The sequence below is a fragment of the Mirounga leonina genome, unplaced genomic scaffold (genome assembly GCF_011800145.1).
Source record: "Mirounga leonina isolate KUSES-001 unplaced genomic scaffold, KU_Mleo_1.0 Mir_454, whole genome shotgun sequence".
Classification (NCBI taxonomy): Eukaryota; Metazoa; Chordata; class Mammalia; order Carnivora; family Phocidae; genus Mirounga; species Mirounga leonina.
Genome location: NW_023270763.1, coordinates 9,931,966 through 9,954,955, shown reverse-complemented (window position 1 = coordinate 9,954,955; position 22,990 = coordinate 9,931,966). Strand labels below are relative to the sequence as shown.

The 22,990-nt window shown below is 47.4% G+C and overlaps 1 protein-coding gene across 4 annotated transcripts in view; it reads right to left on the bottom strand.

Moving 5' to 3' along the window:
• Positions 1-22,990, bottom strand: part of LIMK1 (LIM domain kinase 1) — a 51,148-nt gene that overhangs the window by 9,048 nt on the left and 19,110 nt on the right. For 2 of the 4 annotated variants that reach the window (XM_034988665.1, XM_034988664.1), the window contains exons 13-15: positions 21,534-21,690; positions 19,964-20,019; positions 19,551-19,708 (exon numbers count right to left, since the gene is read on the bottom strand). In XM_034988665.1, coding sequence (XP_034844556.1) covers positions 19,551-19,708; positions 19,964-20,019; positions 21,534-21,690 — 371 coding nt within the window. Of the gene's footprint in view, positions 1-18,146; positions 19,453-19,550; positions 19,709-19,963; positions 20,020-20,051; positions 20,564-21,533; positions 21,691-22,990 lie in introns of those variants that run through there. The other 2 variants (XM_034988663.1, XM_034988666.1) reach the window with 2 other exon arrangements.

The window sequence follows — 22,990 nt, the reverse complement described above, 5'->3', positions numbered from 1 at the left end:
GAGGCAGTGTTGAAAATAATATCAATTAGTGGCAAACAAATGGAGGAAGGCCAATGTCATGGCCGCCTAAGGCTTCAATGCCGTTTGGGGCAAGCAAGTGACTCGCTGCAATTTTGAGGAGATCTAGGGCACAAGATAGCCATGGGGGAATTTGGGAAGCTCCAGCATATAATCAAGAGTTGGACGCTCAGCTGACTGAGCCACCCAGGCACCCCAAGACAGATCTCATTTAATCCTTCCCACAGAGGAGTTTCTAGCTCCCATTTGGGAAAAATGAGGCTCAGAGAGGTAAAGTAACTTGCTCTAGGTCACACAGCTAATACATGGCGGAGCTGATACACCAACTCTGATGTGCATGACATGCAGAGGAACAGGAGAGTAGCCGAAACAACAGGAGAAAAGCAGTTAACTAGAAACTGTCAGAGGGGGCCCAGAGGCTAGACAAAGACTTTAAATCAGCTATTACAAATATGTTCAAAGAACAAAAGAAACACGTGTTTATAAAGAATTAAAGGAAATACTCATCAAATAGAGAATATCAAAAAAGAGATCCTGATTTTGGTTTTTCAGAACTTCGAGAGAAAAAAATTTCTGTTGTTTTAAGCCACCAAGTGTGCGATCACTTGTTACGTTGTCAAGTAATAGTCTATTTGTATGGGTATACCACCTGTTTATCTCTTCACCGGTTGATGGCTTAGCTGGGTTATTTCCACTTTTTGGCTATTATGAATAATCGTGCCATAAACATTTGCATACAAGATTTTGTGTAGGGGGCCCCTCGGTGGCTCACTCCGTTAAGCATCTACCTTCGGCTCAGGTCGGGATCTCGGGGTCTTGGGATCGAACCCCTCATCAGGCTCCCTGCTCATCGGGGAGCCTGCTTCTCCCTCTCCCTTTGCCCCTCTCATGTGCACTCTCTCTAGTTCACTTTCTCTCTCAAATAAATAAAGTCTTAAAAAAAAGATTTTGTGTAGACATGTTTTCAGTTCATTCTGAGGAGCTGCCAAATTTTTTCCAAGGTAGCTGCATCATTTAGCATTCCAGCCATCAGTGTATGAAGGGTCTGTCTTTTCTTTACAACCTCACCAATGCTTGTTATTGCCTGTCTTTTGAATTATAGCCATCCTAGTGTGGGGATGAAGTGGTATTTCATTGCAATTTTTTTTTCTTTAAGAAGCTTATTTTTTCTTCAGTAATCTTTATACCCAATGTGGGACTCAAACTCACAACCCCAAGATCAAGAGTCACATGCTCTTCTGACTGAGCCAACCAGGTGCCCCATGTGTGGTTTTTTTTTTTAATTCAATATCTACCTTTAATGATAAATGCCCAAAGATCCATTATTACATGTAATATTTGACTGGTTAACACAGCAACAACAAAGTAATAAAAGGTATGCTGTATTTCTCTTTATCCTACTGCCTACTGCCATCATCTTGGCTTAAGTCACCACTGCGTTTCTCACGGATTATGGTAAAAGTCTCCTACTTGATTTCCCTGCCTGAAGTTTCACTCTTTGCCACTTTCCAACACATTCTCCACTTAGTAGTCAGAGCAGTTTTAGTAACTGGCACATTTGCTTATGTCATCGCCCCGCTCAAAACCCTTCAGTTCAAGGGCTCCTCATTGTTCTCGGCACGCTCAGTTCTTTACTCGCCAAGTGTTTTAGGATGCAGACTTCTCTGTCATCTCCTCTCTTCCGCCAGACAAAATGACCCCTGCTTCAGAGGATGAGTCCTGTTCTCTCGTATCTAGGTCTTTGCCACTTTCTCTATAGGACCACCTCCCTCTTTTATTTCATCTACACTCCTTTTAGGTTTCTTTTAGGTATTTCCTCTGCTGAATCTGGGTTAGGGGTTCCTCCTTTATGTGCTGTGGTCCTCTGGGCTCATTCCACCAGAGCTGTTGACTATTTACCCATGCGTCCTTTTTTTTTTTTTTTTTTAAGATTTTATTTATTTTGAGAGAGAGAGAGTGTGTGAGCAGGGGGAGCGGGAGAAGGAGAAGGAGAGGGAGAGAGAATTAGAAGCAGACTTGGCGCTGAGCGCGGAGCCCCATGCGACGCTTAATCCCAGGACCTGGAGATCATGACCTGAGACGAAACCCAAAGTTAAATGCTTAACCGACTGAGCCACCCAAGTGCCCCGCCCCCCATCTGTCCTTTTCAATGGGAGATGGAAATCCACTTTAAAGAGAGGGACTGTTTCTAGTTCACTGTCTTGTTCTTGAACGGCATTTTAAATATTCCTAAAATGACAACACTCACAACAGCTTTACGGATGACTTCTGCTAAACATTTGTGGAATTACACAAAAGTGTAATACATACGCTTCCAGAAAATAGAAAGAGAAAAAGGAAAAGGAACAGTATGCATAGATTCTATTAGGTTAGTATAACTCAATGCAAAACAAAGCAAGGACCACAGGATAAAGGCAGAGGACCATCTTCTTCCGAATTATGGGTGTAGGTATCATAAAAAACATCTCCACCAACGGAATCCAACTGCATGCATAAAAATGAATACATTAGGGGCTCCTGGGTGTCTCAGTCAGTTAAGCCTCTGCCTTCGGCTCAGGACATGATCTCAGGGTCCTGGGATCGAGCCCTGCTTCTCCCTCTTCCTCTGCCTCTCCCCCTGCTTGTGCTCTCTTGCTTTCTGTCAAATAAATAGATAAATAAATAAATAAATAAAATCTTTAAAAAATATTTTAAAAAATGAATACGTTAGAGCAAAACTGGGCTTGTTCCAAGAGTGCAGGTTTTTTTTTTTAAGAATGCAAGGTTTTTAACATTGAAAAAATGTTAATCTAATTCATCACATCATCAGTTTTTTTAATTTATTTTTTTTAACGAACTGTCAACTTTCTCTTTCCTAATTTTTTTTTAAGGTTTTATTTTTTTATTTATTTGAAAGAGACAGATAGTGACAAAGAGCACAAGCAGGGAGGAGAGGGAGAAGCAGGCTTCTCGCCGAGCAGGGAGCCCAACTCAGGGCTTGATCCCAGGACCCCGGGACCATGACCCGAGCTGAAGGCAGATGCCCAACCAACTGAACCATCCACGCACCCCTCACATCATCAGTTTAAAGAAGAAACACCAGGGACCCCTGGCTGGACAAGTGACTCTTGATCTCGGGCTTGTGAGATCGAGCCCCACGTTGGGTGTGGAGATTGCTTAAAAATAAAATTAAAAAATAAACCTTTAAAAAAGAAACAGCACCTGAGTGCCTCAATAGATGAAACAAGAAATGTTCCATACTTTTCAAAATCTATCCATGCTGTGAGCTCCTAGCAAATAATAAATAGAAGGGAACTGCTTTAACCTGATAATCTACTGAAAAACTTTAATAAATATAATTTTCAAAAGAGAAATATTTTTTTTTAAAGATTTTATTTATTTATTTATTTGAAAGAGAATGAGAGAGAGAGAGCACATGAGAGTGGGGAGGGTCAGAGGGAGAGGCAGACTCCCCGCTGAGCAGGGAGCCCGATGCGGGACTCGATCCCAGCACTCCAGGATCATGACCTGAGCTGAAGGCAGCTGCTTAACCAACTGAGCCACCCAGGCGCCCCTCAAAAGAGAAATATTGAAAGCACCCCTTTAAAATTAGGGACAAGAAAAGCATGCTCACCATTGCCACTTCAGTTCAACATTCTCTAGGCAGTACAGAAAAGCAAGAAAAATAAGCCAATGATATTTGAATTGGAATAGATTATGTTGGTTCAAAAAAAACCACAACAAACTACATATGTGATCATCTACATTGAGGGTTCCCCTGTTTATGGAAGACTTACCAATATTTGAAAACATTAATTTGTTATTGGCATGTTTGAGCTTCTTAAAGTAGAATTTTAAAGCCTTTCATGAGTGGTTTGGGGCCAACCTCAGCGGGAAACGGAGCACATTTTATATATACATAATTGCTCTGCTGTGTTAACTCAGCAGCTAACAAGGTGGAATGCAGTCTAAAAGAAGGAAATTACATAAATTTAAAAACCATCCTAATTTGTATAAAACAACTGGCTCTGTGATTAAACTGTTGAAAGGACAGTAATTTGATTTCATGCTTAAATGGTTATTTTTGTATGATCATTGAAGTGAAATGTGATTCCAACAATTGCAACATAGTTTTATTGGATTACAAAGGACTGAAAAAAAAGTATTGTATGGATTTGCCAAAATTTTGTAATTTGGAGAAGGAATTGCCTTCTTTAGATTTGTATTTCCAAAGAGTCTCTCCGATTTAGAATGCTGTATTAGACGCTGATCATGTTCATTGAAAACCATTACTTACATTTTATTTTTTTTAAGATTTCATTTATTTATTTGACAGAGAGAGACACAACGAGAGAGGGAACACAAGCAGGGGGAGAGGGAGAGGGAGAAGCAGGCTCTCCGTGGAGCAGGGAGCCCGATGCGGGGCTCGATCCCAGGACCCTGGGATCATGACCTGAGCCGAAGGCAGACGCTTAATGACTGAGCCACCCAGGCGCCCCGAAGCCTTCTTTTTAAAAGGAGACTTGTGCATCCTTTGACTTCAAAATCAATTCCAGCATAAATCCCAGGTCCTTAATGCGTTTAATAATACGGTGCCACAGACGGGAAAGACCGACTGACTTAAATTAACCACTAAGTGCCCTGCCGTGGTTTTTATTTATGGGAAATCCTTATTTCTGATTACCAAAGGCCAGGTGCCATCTGGAAAACAACACGGTACGTGAATTTTGTTTCATGGTTCAGCGCATGTAATTAACAACCGCTAAATAGCATTTCTGATACTGGCAATTGTGTATATCCTGCTGAAAGACTATTAGCTTTTGCCTTTATTTTATAATGCTTCATGTAAGCGACCAACTTGTCAGGTTTCCTATGAAAGAGGAAGTTAATATGTATGTGAGCCATAGAAATAGTATACTAAACTATTTGAAAATTAGTGAGTTTTTTTCCATTTAAAAGATTGTCTAGGGGCCCCTGGGTGGCTCAGTCGTTAAGCGTCTGCCTTCGGCTCAGGTCATGGTCCCAGGGTCCTGGGATCGAGCCCCGCATCGGGCTCCCTGCTCGGCGGGAAGCCTGCTTCTCCCTCTCCCACTCCCCCTGCTTGTGTTCCCTCTCTCACTGTCTCTCTCTCTCTCTCTCTGTCAAAATAAATAAATAGAATCTTAAAAAAAAAAAAAAAAAAGATTGTCTACAGGGGCACCTGGGTGGCTCAGTCTGACTTTGGCTCAGGTCATGATCTCAGGATCCTGGGATCAAGCCCCACGTTGGGCTCTGCACTCAGTGGGGAGTCTGCTTCTCCTTCTCCCTCTGCCCCTCCTCCCCTCTCTCTCTCAAATAAATTAAAAAAATTTTTAAAAGATTTTTATTTATTTATTATTTGACAGGGAGAGAGACAGTGAGAGAGGGAACATAAGCAGGGGGAGTGGGAGAGGGAGAAGCAGGCTTCCCACCGAGCGGGGAGCCCGATGTGGGGCTCAACCCAGGACCCTGAGACCATGACCCAAGCCAAAGGCAGACACTTAACGACTGAGCCACCCAGGCGTCCAGTCAGTTCAGTTCTTTTATCTGCCTTGACTCTGCCCTTGTGTGCACAGTGTAGGGATCTGCCAGAGATTTGGGAAGACTTATACCAGAATCTGGGACTTCCCTGGATCTTTTCTTTTCACGATGCTCCTTTACTTTCCACCAGCTGTGTTTGTCCCAAATATTGTCTTCAGGTTCTTCAAGCCAGAAAGATTAATTTTAGATTGGATAGAGCACTTACTATATGACACTGTCTTGACCTCAGACTAAAAGCTGTAAATATGGGAGACACATTGTACCAGTGTCCTCTTAAAATTTTTAACTCCTCTTCAGAACCTGCCTTTGTTTACCCTTCAGGTGCCTTTGTGCTATTTACAAATATTTGTCTAGAGTTTTCAGTTGTTATCTGTGGGAATGTCAGGTTTGTTAAGTGCTTACTTGGCTATCCTGGAAGTGAACCAAATTTTCCAACTTCGATGAAAAACATTAATCCATTGATTTAAAAAACTTCATGAAGCCCAAACTGAATAAATACACAGAAAATCACACCTAAGCTGCTGAAAACCAAAGGTAAAGAGAAAATCTGAAAAAGAGACAAAAGAAAAAGACAGAACATTCAAGAGAACAATAAGAATAATGGCTAACACCTAATTAGAAATAGTGGAAGCCAGAAGACAATAGGAAGACGTGTATAAAGGCTGAACATACAACCTGTCAGCCTAGAATTCTATGCCCAGTGAAATAGCTTTCAAAAATGAAGGTCGGGGGCACCTGGGTGGTTCAGTCGGTTAAGTGTCTGACTTGATTTTGGCTCAGGTCATAATCTCAGGGTCGTGAGATCAGCCCCGAGTTGGGCTCCACACTGGGTGTTGAGCCTGCTTAAAATTCTCTCTCCCTCTCCCTCACCCTTCACTCATGTGCATGCTTTCTGTCTCTAAAAAAAGAAAAACTGAGGTAAAATAAAGACTTCTACAATGAAAGGAGAGGAATTTTGTCTCTAGCAGACATGCAGTATGAAATTGTAATAGGCTGTTTATCAGAGGGGAAATGATACCAGATGGAAACTCAGCTCTAAAGGAAAGGGATGAAGAGAACCAAAAATTGTAACTCTGTAGGTAAAAGATTATTTTTTTAACTTTTCTTGATTTATTTAAGGAAATTGGTGGTAAAGCAAAAAAAAAAAAAAATACTAACATTGTATGGTGAGGTTTATAGCATATGTAGAAGTAAAACATACTGTAATAATTGCCCAAAGGATGGGAATAGGTAGAGGAGTTACACTGGTGGGAGGTCCTTATATTATGTGTGAAGCGATAAACATTAATTCAAGGTAAACTGAGTTAAGGGTTAGTTTTGTAATTTCTAGAGCAATCAATAAAACATACAGAGAGTGGGGGTCCCTGGGTGGTGCCCAGTTGGTTGAGCATCTGATTCTTAATTTTGACTCAGGTCATGATCTCGGGGTTGTGGGATCGAGCCCTGCATTGGCTCCATGCTGAGCGTGGAGCCTGCTTGGGATTCTCTCTCTCCCTCTCCCTCTGCCCCTCCCCCTGCTCATGTGTATGTGTTCTCTCTCTCTTTAAAAGTAAATAAATAAAGTATTTAAAAAACAATAACATACAGAGAGGGAGAACTAAAAAGCCAAAGAAGGAGATAAAATGCAATTGTAAAAAAAGCCAAAGAACTTAATTAATCTGAAAAAGGCAGAAAAAGAATACAGGAACGAAGATCAGATGGACAAATAGAAAATAAAAGCAGTAACTATCACATTAATAAAGATATCAAATGTAAGTGGATAAAATGTTACTAAAGGCAGAGTTTGAAAAGTTGGGTAACAAAAGAAGAGCAAATCATATGCTGTTTGCAAGAGATGCAGTTTAAATGTAAAGACACAGGTTGAAAGTAAAAGCACACAGAAAGATACACCACGTAACCACCAATCCCAAGAAAGGTGGAAATGGCTACATTAATATCAGAGATAAAGAACATTTCATGATGATAAAAAGGTCGATTCATTAAGAAGACACAGCTATCCTAAATCTGTAGGTCCCCAATAACAGAGCTTCAAAATGTAAGAAGCAGGGAAAGGGTAGCTTTTCAACAGATGGATTAAGGACTTGGACCCAGAATATCTAAAGAACTCCTACAACTCAATAATACAAAGAACAAAACCAACAGGAAATGGCAAACTTTTGAACAGGTACTTGGCCAAAGGAAATATATAGGTGGCAAATAAGCAAAGAAGAAGATGCTTAAAATAATTGGTCACTGGAGGGCGCCTGGGTGGCTCAGTCGGTTAAGCGACTGCCTTCGGCTCAGGTCATGATCTTGGAGTCCCGGGATCGAGTCCCACATTGGGCTCCCTGCTCCGCGGGAAGCCTGCTTCTCCCTCTCCCCCTCCCCCTGCTTGTGTTCCCTCTCTCGCTGTGTCTCTCTCTGTCAAATAAATAAAAAAAATCTTTAAAAAATAAAAATAAAAAAAAAATAATTGGTCACTGGAGCAATGCATATTAAATTCACAATGAGATGCCAGTGGCTAAAATTAGAAAGACGGATGATACCTCCTGCCATTGTAGAGAAACAAGAACTCTGATGTTGCTGGTGGAAGTTAAACAAGGCTACAGCCATTTTGGCAGTTTCTTATAAAGTGAAGCATACACTTAACCACAGGACCCAGCAATTCTACTCCTGGGTATTTATTCCATAGAAATGAAAACATATGTCCTTACAATGATTCGTGTATGAATGTGTAATAGCCAAAGCCCAGGAACAACCACCATGTCCACTAACAGAAGAATGCAGAAACAAATAGTAGTATATTCATTCAATGGGATCCAAATGAGCAATGCAAAGAATAAAATACAACTGGACTCAACAGCATGGATACACCTGGAAAGAATTAGGTTGAACAAAAGGGGCCAGACATAAAAGAGTACATGCTGTCTGCTTTCCTTTATTTGAAGTTCAAGAACGGGCAAATGTGTTCTAGGGTGATAAAAATCGTAACAGTGGTTGCCTCTGGGGTGGTAATGGTGGGGCTTGATAGGAAAAGCCCCAAGGGAACTTTCTGGAGCTATGGAAATGTTCTCTATCTTGATTGGCATGGTGGCTACCTGGGTGTATACATTTATTAGACATGTATTCTTCAAATTGGGCACTTAAGATTTGTGCATGTCACTGTGTGTAAATTTTGCCTAAGAATTATCTTGGCAGTTTGTTTTCCATATTTTATATTTTAGGCTTATTAGGTCTTTTTTTCCCCAGTGCTAATTAATAGAATTTTAAGGAGTAGGCTTGAAGATGCTGCCAATCAAGAAAATCTGGGGCACCTGGGTGGCTCAGTCGGTTAAATGTCTAACTCTTGATTTCAGTTCAGGTCATGATCTTGGGGTCCTGGGATCGAGCCCTGCCTCAGGCTCCGTGGTCAGCAGGGAGTCTGCTTGAGGATTTCTCTCCCTCTCCCTCTACCCCTCCCTGTGCTCCCTTTCTCTCTCAAATAAATAAATCTTAGAACAAAATCTTAGGTATAAAACATGTGCTGTTGTCCTTCAGCTGCACAAATGCAGACATTGAGTGTTATAAAGCGGTTTCTGATAAAGTAGTAAATTGAGAGCATTCACAAAGTATCACTTCTGCACTCCTGACTGACATGAGAGTACGCAAATGTATAATCCCCTTCTAGTAGTGCAGTTTTTTTGAATGAGTCTTTTTTTTTTTTAAGATTTTATTTATTTATTTGAGAGAGAGAGAATGAGAGACAGAGAGCATGAGAGGGAGGAGGGTCAGAGGGAGAAGCAGACTCCCCACTGAGCAGGGAGCCCGATGCGGGACTCGATCCCGGGACTCCAGGATCATGACCTGAGCCGAAGGCAGTCGCTTAACTGACTGAGCCACCCAGGCGCCCTTGAATGAGTCTTTTAAGACATGCAGACTTCAGGGTGTTTTGCTATATTCTGTGAACTCTAACCAGTAATCCCCAAAAGTCGGCATTCTAGTTATTTAATAACTTGTTGCCCTTGTAATGATGGTTAATTTGATGTATGTACTTTTGATGTATATAAAAATACAAATAATTAAGGTTCTTTTTGTTAAGTCAGGACAGGATCATTGACACTTTTTTTCCTTTCCCCACCTGCAAAAAAAATTAATAAAACTCCAAATCTGTTGGATTTCTTATTCAAACAGAGGGTTGTGAAGTCTGAGTCTTACTGAAATTTACAGTGCTAAGAAGGAGAAATAGAAAGGGGCTGATGGACTTGTTTGATGGAGTGGTCGAGAGGTTAGCGTAGACAGAGAGTGAATGTTGAATGATGTAATTACTGAATGAATAATTCAGCTCTTCATCCTCAAGGTAAGATGGCAGCTGAGAGTCCTAGATCTTGCTCAAGTTCAATTACACATTATTTTATTCATTAATTTATCCAGCAAATATTTCAACCCCATTCCAGTACCAAGTACTGTAGCAATTAGGGACCAGTCAGGATAAGGGAAACAAAAACTTACGATTTACCAGGGCTAAGAGCTCTAACTGGTGTTCAGGACCCTAAGGAAAGGATGCCCTTGACTGGTGCCCAGACTACAGAGGAGGTGGTGTGTCCTGCAGGGGGTGCTCGGACCACTAAAGAGAGAACTATGGGCAGCTTGGGCTCTGCATCCTGCAAGTGGTTGGGGGCAGAAACCAAGTGGTTGCTGCTATTTGAGAAATACAGACAACCCCTGGAAAACTGGAAGGAAGTCCTTTCTCCTCTTTGTCCATTTTGCAAGGTCCCTTTAGTGCCTCCCACTGTCAGAAGTTAGAAGGAAAGCAGCGGGAAAGAGAAATGGACCTTCAAAGTGGGATTGTGAAATTGATTTGGTTAGATTTTCGACCTTGAACACAGAGCATCTTGCCAATTTAAATGGGATTCTGGTATCTGCTGGCATAAAGAGACCATAAAGAGCCCGGATAATCTACCCAATGAATTAGATAACCTAGTTCGATAACCCAATGTAGTGTGGAAACAAATGGCTAAGGAAGGGGCGCCTGGGTGGCTCAGTTGGTTAAGCGACTGCCTTCGGCTCAGATCATGATCCCAGGGTCCTGGGATCGAGTCCTACATCGGGCTCCCTGCTCGGCGGGAGGCCTGCTTCTCCCTCTCCCTCTCCCACTCCCCCTGCTTGTGTTCCTGCTCTCGCTGTCTCTGTCTCTGTCAAATAAATAAATAAAATCTTAAAAAAAAAAAATGGCTAAGGAAAACCGTTCGGAAAGAAAAGGATGAGCTTGGGGCTTTAAAGTCCTGGTCAAAGAACCAGACAGGTTTTTTGGTGGCTCTATCAGTTGTCTATTGCTGTGTAACAAATGACTCTAGAATTTAGTGGCTGAACATAATAATTAAACGTTTCTGTCTCACAGTTTCTTCGGGCCTAGAATTCAGAAGTGGCTTATCCGGACAGTTCTGGCTCTGGGTCTCTCCTAAGTTTGCAGTCACGAGACTGGCTGGGCTCACAGTCCGCTGAGGGCTTCACTAGGCTGGAGGATCCATTCAAAGGTACTATTTCACATGGCTGGAAAGTGGGTGTGATGTTGATTTTTCCTCTTAGTTCTAGTTTTCGCTTCATGTATTTCAAAAAAATGTTTTTAGATGCATACGCATTTTTTTGAAGGGGGGGGGACAGAGGGAGAGGGAGAAGCCCGAAGCAGACTCTGTGCTCAGCACGGAGCCTGATGCGGAGGCGCAGAACCCGATGCCTGTCTTGGGGTGCAGAGCTGGTTGTGGGGCTTGATCTCACGACCCTGAGATCACAACTTGAGCCAAAACCAAGAGTCGGTCGCTTAACCTACTGTGCTACCCAGGTGCCCATAGGTGCACACACATTTTAGATAGTTATGCCCTCTTAGTTAGTTGGCGCTTTTATTATTATGTAAATCGCTCTTTATCCTTAATCATTTTCACAGTTTTTTTTTTTTTCATTTTCACGGTTCTTTAGACTACTTTGATATTAATCGAAGTGAATCAAATCTAAATATAGCCAAGCCAGCTTAAAAAAATTAGTGTTTGTGTGGTATGTCTTTTTCCATCCTTTTACTTTTAACGTACTCTATCATTAAATTTCAAGTTTGTTTCTTATAAACAGCATATAAGGGGCACCTGGGTGGCTCAGTCGTTAAGCATCTGCCTTTGGCTCAGGTCATGATCTCAAGATCCTAGGATCGAGCCCTGCATCGGGCTCCCTGCTCAGCAGCAAGCCTGCTTCTCCCTCTCCCCCACACCCCGCTTGTGTTCCCTCTCTCACTGTGTCTCTCTGTCAAATAAATAAATAAAATCTTTAAAAAATAAAAAAATAAACAGCATATAAATTTTTTTAAAAATCCAGTTTGACAGTCTCTTTTTTGGTAGGAACACTTTATATATTATAGAATTCTTTGTCACACTGTTTGCAAATATTTTCTATATGTTGCAAATATTTTCTTCTGGCTTCCATCTGCTCTGGTTAGATTTTTAAAAACTATTATTTAAAAACTTTACATAGAGTAAAATTGACTTCTTTTTCTGCTTACAGCTCAATGTGTGTTTTTTTGTTTTTTTTTTTAAAGTAAACTCTACCCCCAATGTGGGGTTCAAACTCATGATCCTGAGATTAAGAATCACATGCTCTGGGCGCCTGGGTGGCTCAGTTGGTTAAGCGACTGCCTTTGGCTCAGGTCATGATCCTGGAGTCCCGGGATCAAGTCCCGCATTGGGCTCCCTGCTCAGCGAGGAGCCTGCTTCTCCCTCTAACTCTCCCCCCTCTCATGTACTCTCTCTCTCTTTCTCGCTCTCTCAAATTAAAAAAAAAAAAAAGAATCACATGCTCTACCGACTGAGCCAGCGAGGCTCCCCCAGCTTTATGTGTTTTTAACACATTTAGATTCATATAACCACCACCACAATAGGATACAAAACAGTTCAGTCATCCTCAAAAAACTTCCTCTTGCTGCCCCTTGTAGTCAAATCCTTGCTTCACCTTCATCCCTGGCCCCTATTGATTTCCATCCCTATTGTCTTTAGAAAGTCGTATAAAGGGAAGTCTACTGTATGTGATCTTTTGAGACTGGCTTCTTTCACTCAGCACAGTTCTTTTGAGATTTATCCATGTTACTGCATGTACCAATTACAGTCTTCGTTTTCTTGTTAAAGGGAAGTTGGGTTGTTACCAGATTTTGGCAATTATGAATAGAGCTTTTAGAAACATCCATGTACTTACAGGGAGTGTGTGAACATAACTTTTAATTTCTCTAGGGTAAATACCTAGGAGTGGGATTGCAGCATTGCATGGGAAGTATATGGTAAGTGTATGTTTAACTTTGTGGGAATAGGGGCACCTGGGTGGCTCAGTCGTTAAGCATCTGCCTTCCACTCAAGTCATGATCTGGGTCCAGGGATTGATCCCCGCATCGGCCTCCCTGCTCGGCAGGGAGCCTGCTTCTCCCTCTCCCTCTCCCACTCCCCCTGCTTGTGTTCCTGCTCTTGCTATCTTTCTGTCAAAGAAATAAATTAAAAAAAAAATCTTTGTGGGAATACAGAGTGACCATGTTATTTGGCATTCTTGCTACCAGTATGCGAGAGTTCCAGTTGCTTCACATAGTCACCGACACTTGGTATTGTCAGTTCTAAAAATGCTAGCCATTCTAACAGGTGTGAGTTGCACCTCATTACAGCTTTTTTTTTTTTTAAAGATTTTATTTATTTGACAGAGAGAGACACAGCGAGAGAGGGAACACAAGCAGGGGGAGTGGGAGAGGGAGAAGCAGGCTTCCTGCCGAGCAGGGAGCATGATGCGGGGCTCGATCCCAGGACCCTGGGATCATGACCTGAGCTGAAGGCAAACGCTTAACGACTGAGCCACCCAGGTGCCCCTCATTACAGCTTTAATTTGCATATCTCTGTGACTAGTGATGTGAAGCATCTTTTTAAGTTTTACTTATTTTTTTAGAAGATTTTATTTATTTATTTGACAGGGAGAGACGCAGTGAGAGAGGGAACACAAGCAGGGGGAGTGGGAGAAGGAGAAGCAGGCCTCCCGCCGAGCAGGGAGCCCGATGCGGGGCTCGATTCAAGGACCCTGGGATCATGACCTGAGCCGAAGGCAGATGCTTAACGACTGAGCCACCCAGGTGCCCCTTATTTATTTTTTTTTAAAGATTTTATTTATTTGACACAGAGAGAGAGAGCACAAGCAGGGGGAGTGGCAGGCAGAGGGAGAAGCAGACTCCCTGTTGAGCAGGGAGCCCGATGTGGGACTCAATCCCAGGACCCTGAAATCATGACCTGAGCCGAAGGCAGACGCTTAACCGACTGAGCCACCCAGGCGCCCCCTTTATTTTTTAAAAGATTTTATTTTTAAGTAATCGCTACACCAAATGTGGGGTTTGAACTCATAACCCCCTGAGATCAAGAGTCACATGCTCTACCGACTGAGCCAGCCAGGTGCCCTGTACACATTTACTTCTTGTTCACTTCCTTGTCTTCCTGCAATGACCAGGACTTCCAGAACAATGGTGACTAGGAGTGGTGAGGCTGGATGGACGTCCTTGCCTTTTTCCTGATCTCAGGAAGAAAGCACATATTCTTTCACCATTAAGTATAATGTTAGCTGTGGGTTTTTCTGTAGCCTTTAAATCAATTTAAGGACGTTGCCTCGTATTTTTGATTTGCTGAGATTTTCTTTTTTTTAAACCAGGAATGGGGGCGCCTGGGTGGCTCAGTTGGTTAAGCGCCTGCCTTCAGCTCAGGTCATGATCCCAGGGTCCTGGGATCAAGCCCTGCATTGGGCTCCCTGCTCAGCGGGGAGCCTGCTTCTCCCTCTCCCTCCCGCTCGATCGTTCTCTGTTGAAAACATAAATAAAATCTTAAAAAAAAAAAACCAAACCAGGAACGGATGTTGAATTTTTGCCAGATGCTTTCAGCGTCACTTGGTATCATCTAATATTATGATTTTAAAAACTGCGACATAATTCACACACCTTAAAATTTACCATTTTAAGTGTATAATTCAGTGGTTTTTAGTATGTTTGCAGGGTTGTGCAACCATCACCACTATCGAATTCTGGAACATTTTCTTCATCCCCCAAATAAACGCCATACGCATTAGCAGTCACTCCCCATTCTCTCTTCCCCCATGAATCTACTTCCTGTCTCCGTGGATTTGCCTGGACCCTTCATGTACACAGAATCAACACGTGAGCTCTTCTGTCTGGCTTCTTTCTCTTAGCCTAGTGTTTTCATCCTTGTTGTAGCGTGCATTAGTATTTCACTCCTTCTTAAGGCAGAGTAATATTCCATTGTGTGGACATGCCAGATGTTTACGCATTCATCCACCGATGGACATTTGGGTTGTTCCCACTTTTTGGCTCCTAGGAACATCCACCTGCGAGTTTCCGTGTGTACGTATGTTCTCATTTCTCCTGTTCATATACCTGAGAGAATTGCAGAATCAAATGGTAACTCTGTGTTTAACATTTTGAGCAACTGCCAAATTGTTCTACACTGTAGCTGCGTTATTTTATATTCACATCAGCATGTGTTCCAATTTCTCCACATCCTCTCCCACACTCCTTTGCTTTCTTTCAAAAGATTATGGTCATCCTGGTGGGTGTGAAGTGGTGTATCGCTGTGGTTTTTCCATGGATTGATTAAAATATTGGGACTGCTGGGCGCCTGGGTGGCTCAGTTGGTTAAGCGACTGCCTTCGGCTCGGGTCATGATCCCAGGGTCCTGGGATCGAGCCCCGCATCGGGCTCCCTGCTCTGCGGGGAGCCTGCTTCTCCCTCTCCCACTCCCCCTGCTTGTGTTCCCTCTCTCGCTGTGTCGCTCTCTGTCAAGTAAATAAATAAAATCTTTAAAAAATAAAAATAAAAATAAAATAAAATATTGGGACTGCTAGTACATTCCTGGCATAAAGCCTGTGTGGTCATAGTATATTGTTTTTAGACAGCCCTAGATTCTATTTGCTAATACTTCGCCGAAGACTTTTGCTTTTCTATTCCTGAATGATATTGATGTGAAATTGTTCTCTTCTTATCCTGTATCTGATTTTGGTGTCAGGGTAATTCTGAGCTCATAAGACGAATTAAGGAGTGCTCCCTTCTCTTCTATTTTCTAGAAGAACTTGTGTAGAATTCCTCCTTTAAATTTGCCAGTAACACCTTCTGGGCCTGAAGTTTTCCTTTTCTGAACGTTTTGAACTATAAATTCAGTTCATTTGGTAAATAAACAATCGATCACATTTTCTGTTTCTTCTTTGGTGAGTTTTGGTTGTTTGTGTCTTTTAAGCCATCTGCCCACCTCATCACCATTTAAAACTTCTGTGCATCAAAGGACACTGTCAAGACAGTGATGAAAATGTTCTAAAATTAAACTGTGGTGTGGTCACAGAACTCTGTGAAGATATTAGAAACTATCTTGTAAGTAGGTGACTTGCATGTGAATTGTATCTCATTATAAGGGTTAAAAAATCGAATTATGACATGAGAACCGGTTTGGGGAAGTGAGGAACACAGCAGCTCTGGGTATTTTCTTCTTTGCTTCTGTGTCCATCAACTAACTTCCCCCCCACCCCGCCACTTCCCTTATTTGATGTAAACGTATTGATGAGGATGGTGAACTTCATTATTTAAGTTACACAACACTCAAGGGGAATCCGAGTGGTGGATATGGTGACCCCAGCATGCTGCTGTCCCTCCCTTTTAGGAAGAGAACGATGGGTGCACAAAGAATCCTCACTCCTAGTTGGGGGGAAGCACAAAGCTGTTAGAGTCATATGGAAATCGAATACAGGAGAAAGATGTGTACAAGGGACGAGCAGCCAAAGAGGTGGACTGGGCTGGTTACTCTGTCTCAGGCCCACACCCACTCCATTCTCTGTGATGCTGTTGCTGGACAGCTGAAAACTACATTTCCCAGGCTTCCCTGGCAGCAGGGGGAGACCTGGAAGTGAAACAAGCTAAGGGACTTTCTCGTTCTTGTGCTCTCCCACACTAGTCAGCAGTGGCAGATTTGGGCTCCAGCAATGACCATTTTTGCACCCACCTTCTTAGAAGTTCCAGCATCAACTGCTTAGAATCCAGCCTTTCCCCCCACAACACACATCAAAGATCCAAGCACTGCAGGGGCACCTGGGTGGCTCCGTCGGTTAAACGCCAGACTCTTTGATTTTGGCTCAGGTCATGATCTCAGGGTCGTGAGCTCCCTGCTGGGTGTGGAGCCTGCTTAAGATTCTCTCTCCCTCTGCCCCTCCCCTGCTTGTGTGTGCTCTCCCTCTGAAAAAAAAAAAAAATTGGGGGGGCGCCTGGGTGGCTCAGTTGGTTAAGCGACTGCCTTCGGCTCAGGTCATGATCCTGGAGTCCCGGGATCGAGTCCCGCATCGGGCTCCCTGCTCGGCAGGGAGTCTGCTTCTCCCTCTGACCCTCCCCCTCTCTCTTTCTCGCTCTCAAATAAATAAATAAAATCTTTAAAAAAAAAAAAAATTTTTTTTTTAATAAAGATTATTTGAGAGAGTGCGGGGGGGGGGGCAGAGGGAGAGGGAGAAGCAGGCTCCCTGCTGAGCAGGGAGCCCGCCATGCAGGGCTCGATCCCAGGACCCTGAAATCATGACCTGAGCCAAAGGCAGATGATGCTTCACCAACTGAGCCACCCAGGCGCCCCTCAAAAAAAAAAACCTTAAAAAATTCAAGCACTGGTCTCACAGGGCTCCTCCCTCCAAGGTCCTAGCCAGCTTCCCAGATGAGCCCCAGAGATCCCTTCTGGTACAGGTATTCGTGGCCTTGTGTAGTCCCCTCCCACACTGAATCAGGGTTGGCCCGTGTGATCAGTGGAATGTGGTGGAAATAATGCTGAGGCTTCTGAGACTAGGCAGTAGAGCTTCTACTTGGCTCTGTTGGGATGCTTGCTCTAGAGGATGCTGCAGGGACACTCAGGGAGCCCTGTGGAGAGGCCCTGACAGGCACTGAGGCCTCTGGTCAGCAGCCAGCATCAACCTGCAGCCATGGGAGGAAGTGGACCCTCCAGCTCCAGTCACATCCTCAGAGGACTGCAGCCCAGACAGTATGTGACCAAAACCACTCACCCAAGCTGCTCCCAAATTCTTGACAAAGTCATGAGCGATCACTGTTCTTTCAAGCCGCTGAGTTTAAGGGGTGATTTGATATGCCAACCCCAGATGGCTAAAGTAACTCCCTCTTTTCTAAATGCCCCTGCCAGGGGCGCGGTAGCTGCTTCCCGAAGTTCACCATCTCTGGTTAGCCCAGTATCTGCTTTCTACCCTTCCACACGGACTTTCAGCCGCTGCGTGAAACAATCCCCTGTATCAAACGCTCTCTATGTCAAAGAGCTAGTGCGATTTGTTTTCCTGACTGGATCCCTTAAGTTTTAGAAAGAAGAGAACATTTACTATTATATGAAAGCAATACATTCCCTAGTATCTCCCCGCTCCCAAGCCCAGCCTTGGAGAGGTCTCCACTCGAGTGGCTGGGCGGTCCCCCCCCTCCCGCCCTGCGCCTGTCCCCACCTGCCCTCCACTCTTGTCTTCCTATCGGGCTTCTAGTCACAAAGTGCCGCTCTCGTTCCTGGATCCTCGGGGGCCCCAGACACACATGGCAACGGGGAATCTGGGTGGGGAGTATGGAATTTACTTTATTGTTCTGAGTCTGGGTTTTGTTCTTTAGACATCACGACTCCTGGACGGAGGGGACGCGTCCCACCTCCCGGACTCGTAGTCCCATGGGTCTGTTTGGATTGTTTTCCAGGTTCAAAGTGCACTGAGAAGGCTTCACAGTTTTAATACTTCCTAGACGCTCAACTGAGGCAAAGTGACAAAATGGCCCCCCCACCCCCGCCCGCCAGAAAAATAAAACCCCAAGCCCCCCGACAGCAGCTGCTGCAGCCGTATGAAAAAATAATACAAATTCTCCTTAAAAAATAGATTACACAGAAAGAACCCAGAGGACAGAGGGCCGTGGGTGGCGGGGGGAGCCTGGGGGAGAAGCCCGGGAGGGGTGCTGAGATGAACTGCGGGGGTTGGGATGCTGGTGGACACCTGCCTCGTCGCTCGGCCCAGCGTCCCCCTGTGGCTCCTCCCGGCAGCCCTGACCCAGGGACGCGACTCCCTTCTCCCCCAGCGGACCCTCCCTTCACCCTGCTTCTCACTAAAGTGGCTTCAGGAAAGAAATGGGGACCCAAAGCGAGAGAGGCCTGTGGCTGAGCGACCGGGGACTTCCGTTCCACGGGGCAGACCTCTCTGTGTTTGGGGGTTTGGGTAATTATCAACACCTGTGGCTACTGAGACACCCCGCCGGGGGGCTGACTCACCCCAGCAACGCGGCCTCCCCCCCACCCCGCGCCCTCCCCTACGTACCCAGCCGTCAGTGGGCCCGGGCCGAGGCTGTCTACCAGCCCGGCCCCAGAGGGGCTGCGGACAGATGGGGTGTGCATGGGACGGCTGGGGGCGGCGGGGTGCAGGATGGGGCGGGACTCACGCGGGCCCTCCAGCTCATGCGAGGAGAAGCGAGAGGGGCTGGCCCCACCAAGACAGAGGTAAGGCAGGGCGAGGTGACGGTGTGTATGCAGCCAGGCCAGCTCTGGGGCCAGGGGCAGAGATGGGGCAGGGGCCACGGCCCCTGGGACGGAGGAGGCCAGTCGGGGCCTGGCACTGGGGGAGGAGTCTGGGCGCCTGCCGCCTGGCCGAGGGCTCCACAGCCGGCCACGACCCGCAGAGGAGTGGGTGCCGGCGGTGGGGACGGGGGCGGCCGGGGCTCAGTCGGGGACCTCGGGGTGGGCAGGCAGTCCGCTCTCGCTGCGCCGGTAGGTCTCCCAGAAGCCCCTGTCCAGCTGCTCTAGCTGCGGGCCCAGTGGCAGGTGGCCGGCCAAGTGCATGCGGAGGGTCTCCAGCCACTGCTCCAGCTTCACGAAGGAGGGCCTGGGTGACGCGTGGGTGGGGTGGTGGGTTCTGCTCCGCGGCGGGGGGACCGGCCCCACCCCTAGGGCTGCTCCCGGCGGAGCCCCGACCGCACTTACCTCTTCTCAGGGTCCAGATCACAGCAGTGCACAGTGATGGGGAAAAAGCTCGGTGGACAGTTTGGGGGGCAGTAACGGTCCAGGAAGCCTCGCACATTGAGGCCAAAGTCCATGGTGCGGGGCAGGTAGTCGGGATCCGCATTCACCCGCCCAATGATCTGTCCCGCACAAGGCCCAGCAGTTACCCACGGGGGCGGGGGGCGGGGGAGGGGTCCCTGGGGCTGGGAACAGGTCACACTTGATCTGGCACCCGCCTGACCACCACGCCCCCCAGGGATGCAGGTTGCTGTGGGCAGCCCTGTTCCCAGGAGCTCCCCCACAACCTGGGGCCCCTGCAGACTTGCAGCCTGCAGCCCGGGAGTGGACAGGAGCCACCAAGCCTCATGCCAACTGCCGCCCGCCCCTGGACCTACCTCGCACAGGACGATTCCAAAGGAAAACACATCCACCTTCTCGTCATAGCTGCGGCCTGGGTGAAGAGACCGGCTGTCAGCAGGTGAGGCTGGATCGGCGGCCCGCCGGCCGAGGCCAGGAGGCGGAGGCCAGCAGCCTCCAAGGGCCCAGGGCTTAGACTCCGCCCCCTCACCCCCCCTGACCCCACCAGGTCTGAGCAAACCTTTGGGGGATGAGGATGAGAGCCCTGGGCAGGGGGTTCCAGGCCCAGCTCGGCCACTGACCAGCTGTGACTCCAAGCAAGTCATGGACCATGTGGTGGCCTTGAAAAATATCCATGTCAAACCCCTGGGACGTGTGACCATTTATTGAAAAAAAGGTTTTTGCCAATATGATCGCTAAGGATCTCGAAATGAGAGAATCCTGGATTATCTGGGCAGGCGCCAAGCACCACTACAAGTGTCCTAAGAGAGACTGAGGAGGAGGAGACATGGGAGAGGCGGCGGGGCCACGAGCCCGAGACCGCCACCGGCAGCTAGAAGCAGCAAGGAGTGGGTTCTCCCCTCAAATCCCTGGAAGGAGCACGGCTCTCCTGGATTTCCGACTTCTGGCTTCCAGAACTATGAGAGAATACATTTCTTTTGTTTTAAACCGCCCAGTTGGTGGAAATCTGCTGATGGCAGCCCCAGGGATGGGCACAGACCCTGAGCCTCAGGTTCTTCAGCTGTGACATAGGGAATAAGACCATCTACCGTGGGACATTAAAAACAACCCGTACGGCTGCTCTCACGTGTCAGATTCTGACTAGTTTACAAACCTTAGCTGAGCCTCACAGCCCCCCCTAAAAGCAGGGAGCCCCATTTTGCAGGTTAAGTCAGCGGTTATGTTAACTCTGGGTGGGGTTGGTGCCGAGATGCCCCCGGCCCTGCCCGCCCTGACCCCATGTGTGCACCTGCCCAGGCGGGGGCTTTATAGCGCACCGTGTGGGCCAAATGTGGGTCACTGGGTGAGGGGCCTGATGAAAAAGAAATGGAGTGGGAGAGAAGGCCCGGGCGGGCCAGGCTGTCCACCACCTACTCCCTGGGCCCCGTGAAGATGTCGCCTTGCATGGGCCTTGCCGGTGTGATTAGGTTCAGGATCTGGAAATGGACAGAGGACGATACAACCACAAAGGTCCTTATGAGGGAGGCAGACACGGAAGGAGACCTGACAATGGACACAGAGGTCAGAGAAGGTGCCAGGGTCCTAGCCTTCGTCGGAGGCAGGGGCCTCAGGCCAAGGAATGGAGGCAGCCTTTAGAGGCCAGAAAGGAAACACGTTCTCCCCTTGAGCCTCCAGAAGGAGCCCAGCCCAGCCGACACCTGACTTCAGGCCGGCGAGACCGACGCTGACTTCCCACTCCCAGGACTAGGTGATAATTTGGTTTTTAAGGCAAGCGGGTGGTGATTTGTTACAGCGGGACAGGAAAGGAGTCACAGGACCCGAGGAGGGAGCCGAGGAGGAGGCGGGGGCCGGGGACTGGGGGGGGCCGCAGACCTGCCTGGACCCGCTGGGCCTGGACACATGTGACGGGCGGGCCGGCCCACTCACCATTGATCATCTCGGGCGCCATCCAGTAGGGGTTGCCCACCACCGTGTATCGCTTTTTGCGGTCCGGCTTCTTGAGGCTTCGCAGGTCTTCGGGCTGTGTCTTCTCTTCCACCATGAGCCGGGCCAGCCCGAAGTCGGCCACCACCACGTTCTTGTTCTGACGTGACAAGGAAGCGGGGCCTCACTGAGATAGGCTCCTGGCACCACCTGCGCACCCCACGCCTAGTCGGGCCCGATCCGCAGACGGCTCCGAGGACACGCCTCGGACACCTGGGGGTCTGGGAGTACTGTGTCCGCCCCATCAGGGCGCCGGGGCCACCCGGCCGTGCGAGGGAGGTGGTGGTTCTCATTCAAGACCCAGGTCCTCTGCTTGGCCCCGGACAGCTTTCTCTCCTACTCCTCCCTCCAACAGTCTGGGGAGGTGCATGTTGTTTTTATACCCTACACATGATATTACTCAGGCCCAGAAAAGTTAAGAAAGTTGCCCAAGGCCATCCAGCTGGTCAGCTCCACTGTTTTCAGTTTGCAGGAGCCCCTCTAGGCCCGGAACCCCGCGGAGTGGAGATGCTGACGGCTGTGTATCCCCCGCAAGATGGGACAATCAGGGAGGGGGCCCCCCTGAAGGCCAGGGGGCAGGCAGGGAACCCTGGGGCCCTGGTGCCAAGTCAGGGGGCTGGGGAGGTCCGCTAACGTGCCAGCCCCAGGATTGGCCACGGTGCCCGGACACTGAGGAGTGGGCACAGAGGTGGAGGCGGCAGGGCCCCAGCCAGGCGGGGCTTAGGACCAGGCTCACTCTGAAGGGAAGGACTCTGTCACCTCTGGGAGTGACACCAACGCAGACAGCTGCCTAGAGAAAACTACAAAGACAGCAGGTGGAAGGGGCTGAGCATGCGCGGGGTCTGCCAGGACTGTTCTAGCACTGATTCCCGCCCCATCCCTCTGAGGGCCTCCACTTTTGAAGAGTCCCCCAGGGACTAACGGTACGGTAGGGCCCAGACCCTGCTATGGGAGACAGCTCCAGGGAGACCAGCCACGGGTGACCACCGGATTCTCAGAGGCCACAAATGGTAGGCAGAGGTTTTGGTTTGTGCAGAGATGGATTCTGGGGATGCGGGGGTTGGGGGGGGAGCTCACAACTCTCATCAGATTCTCAGGGGTTGCCCCCTGCTGCAGAGTGGAAGCTGTGACAGGTCACCCTTTCCCGGCCTCGCACACCACATGGGCTCAGCCCTGCGGTGACGCTCATCGCCAGCAGGAGCAGTGTGAGAGGGCTCGAGCCTCGCCCACCTGTCTGTGCTCACCGCCCACTGCTTTCCCCGCATTGCCTTCTGAGCCCACGAGCCCCCAGAGCCTCCTGGAAATTCCCAGTGGGCTGAGACACCCGCCCCCACCCCCTGCCCCGCCGACTCCAGGGTGATCAACTCACTGCTTCCTGTCATACCGCCAGGCCTGAAACA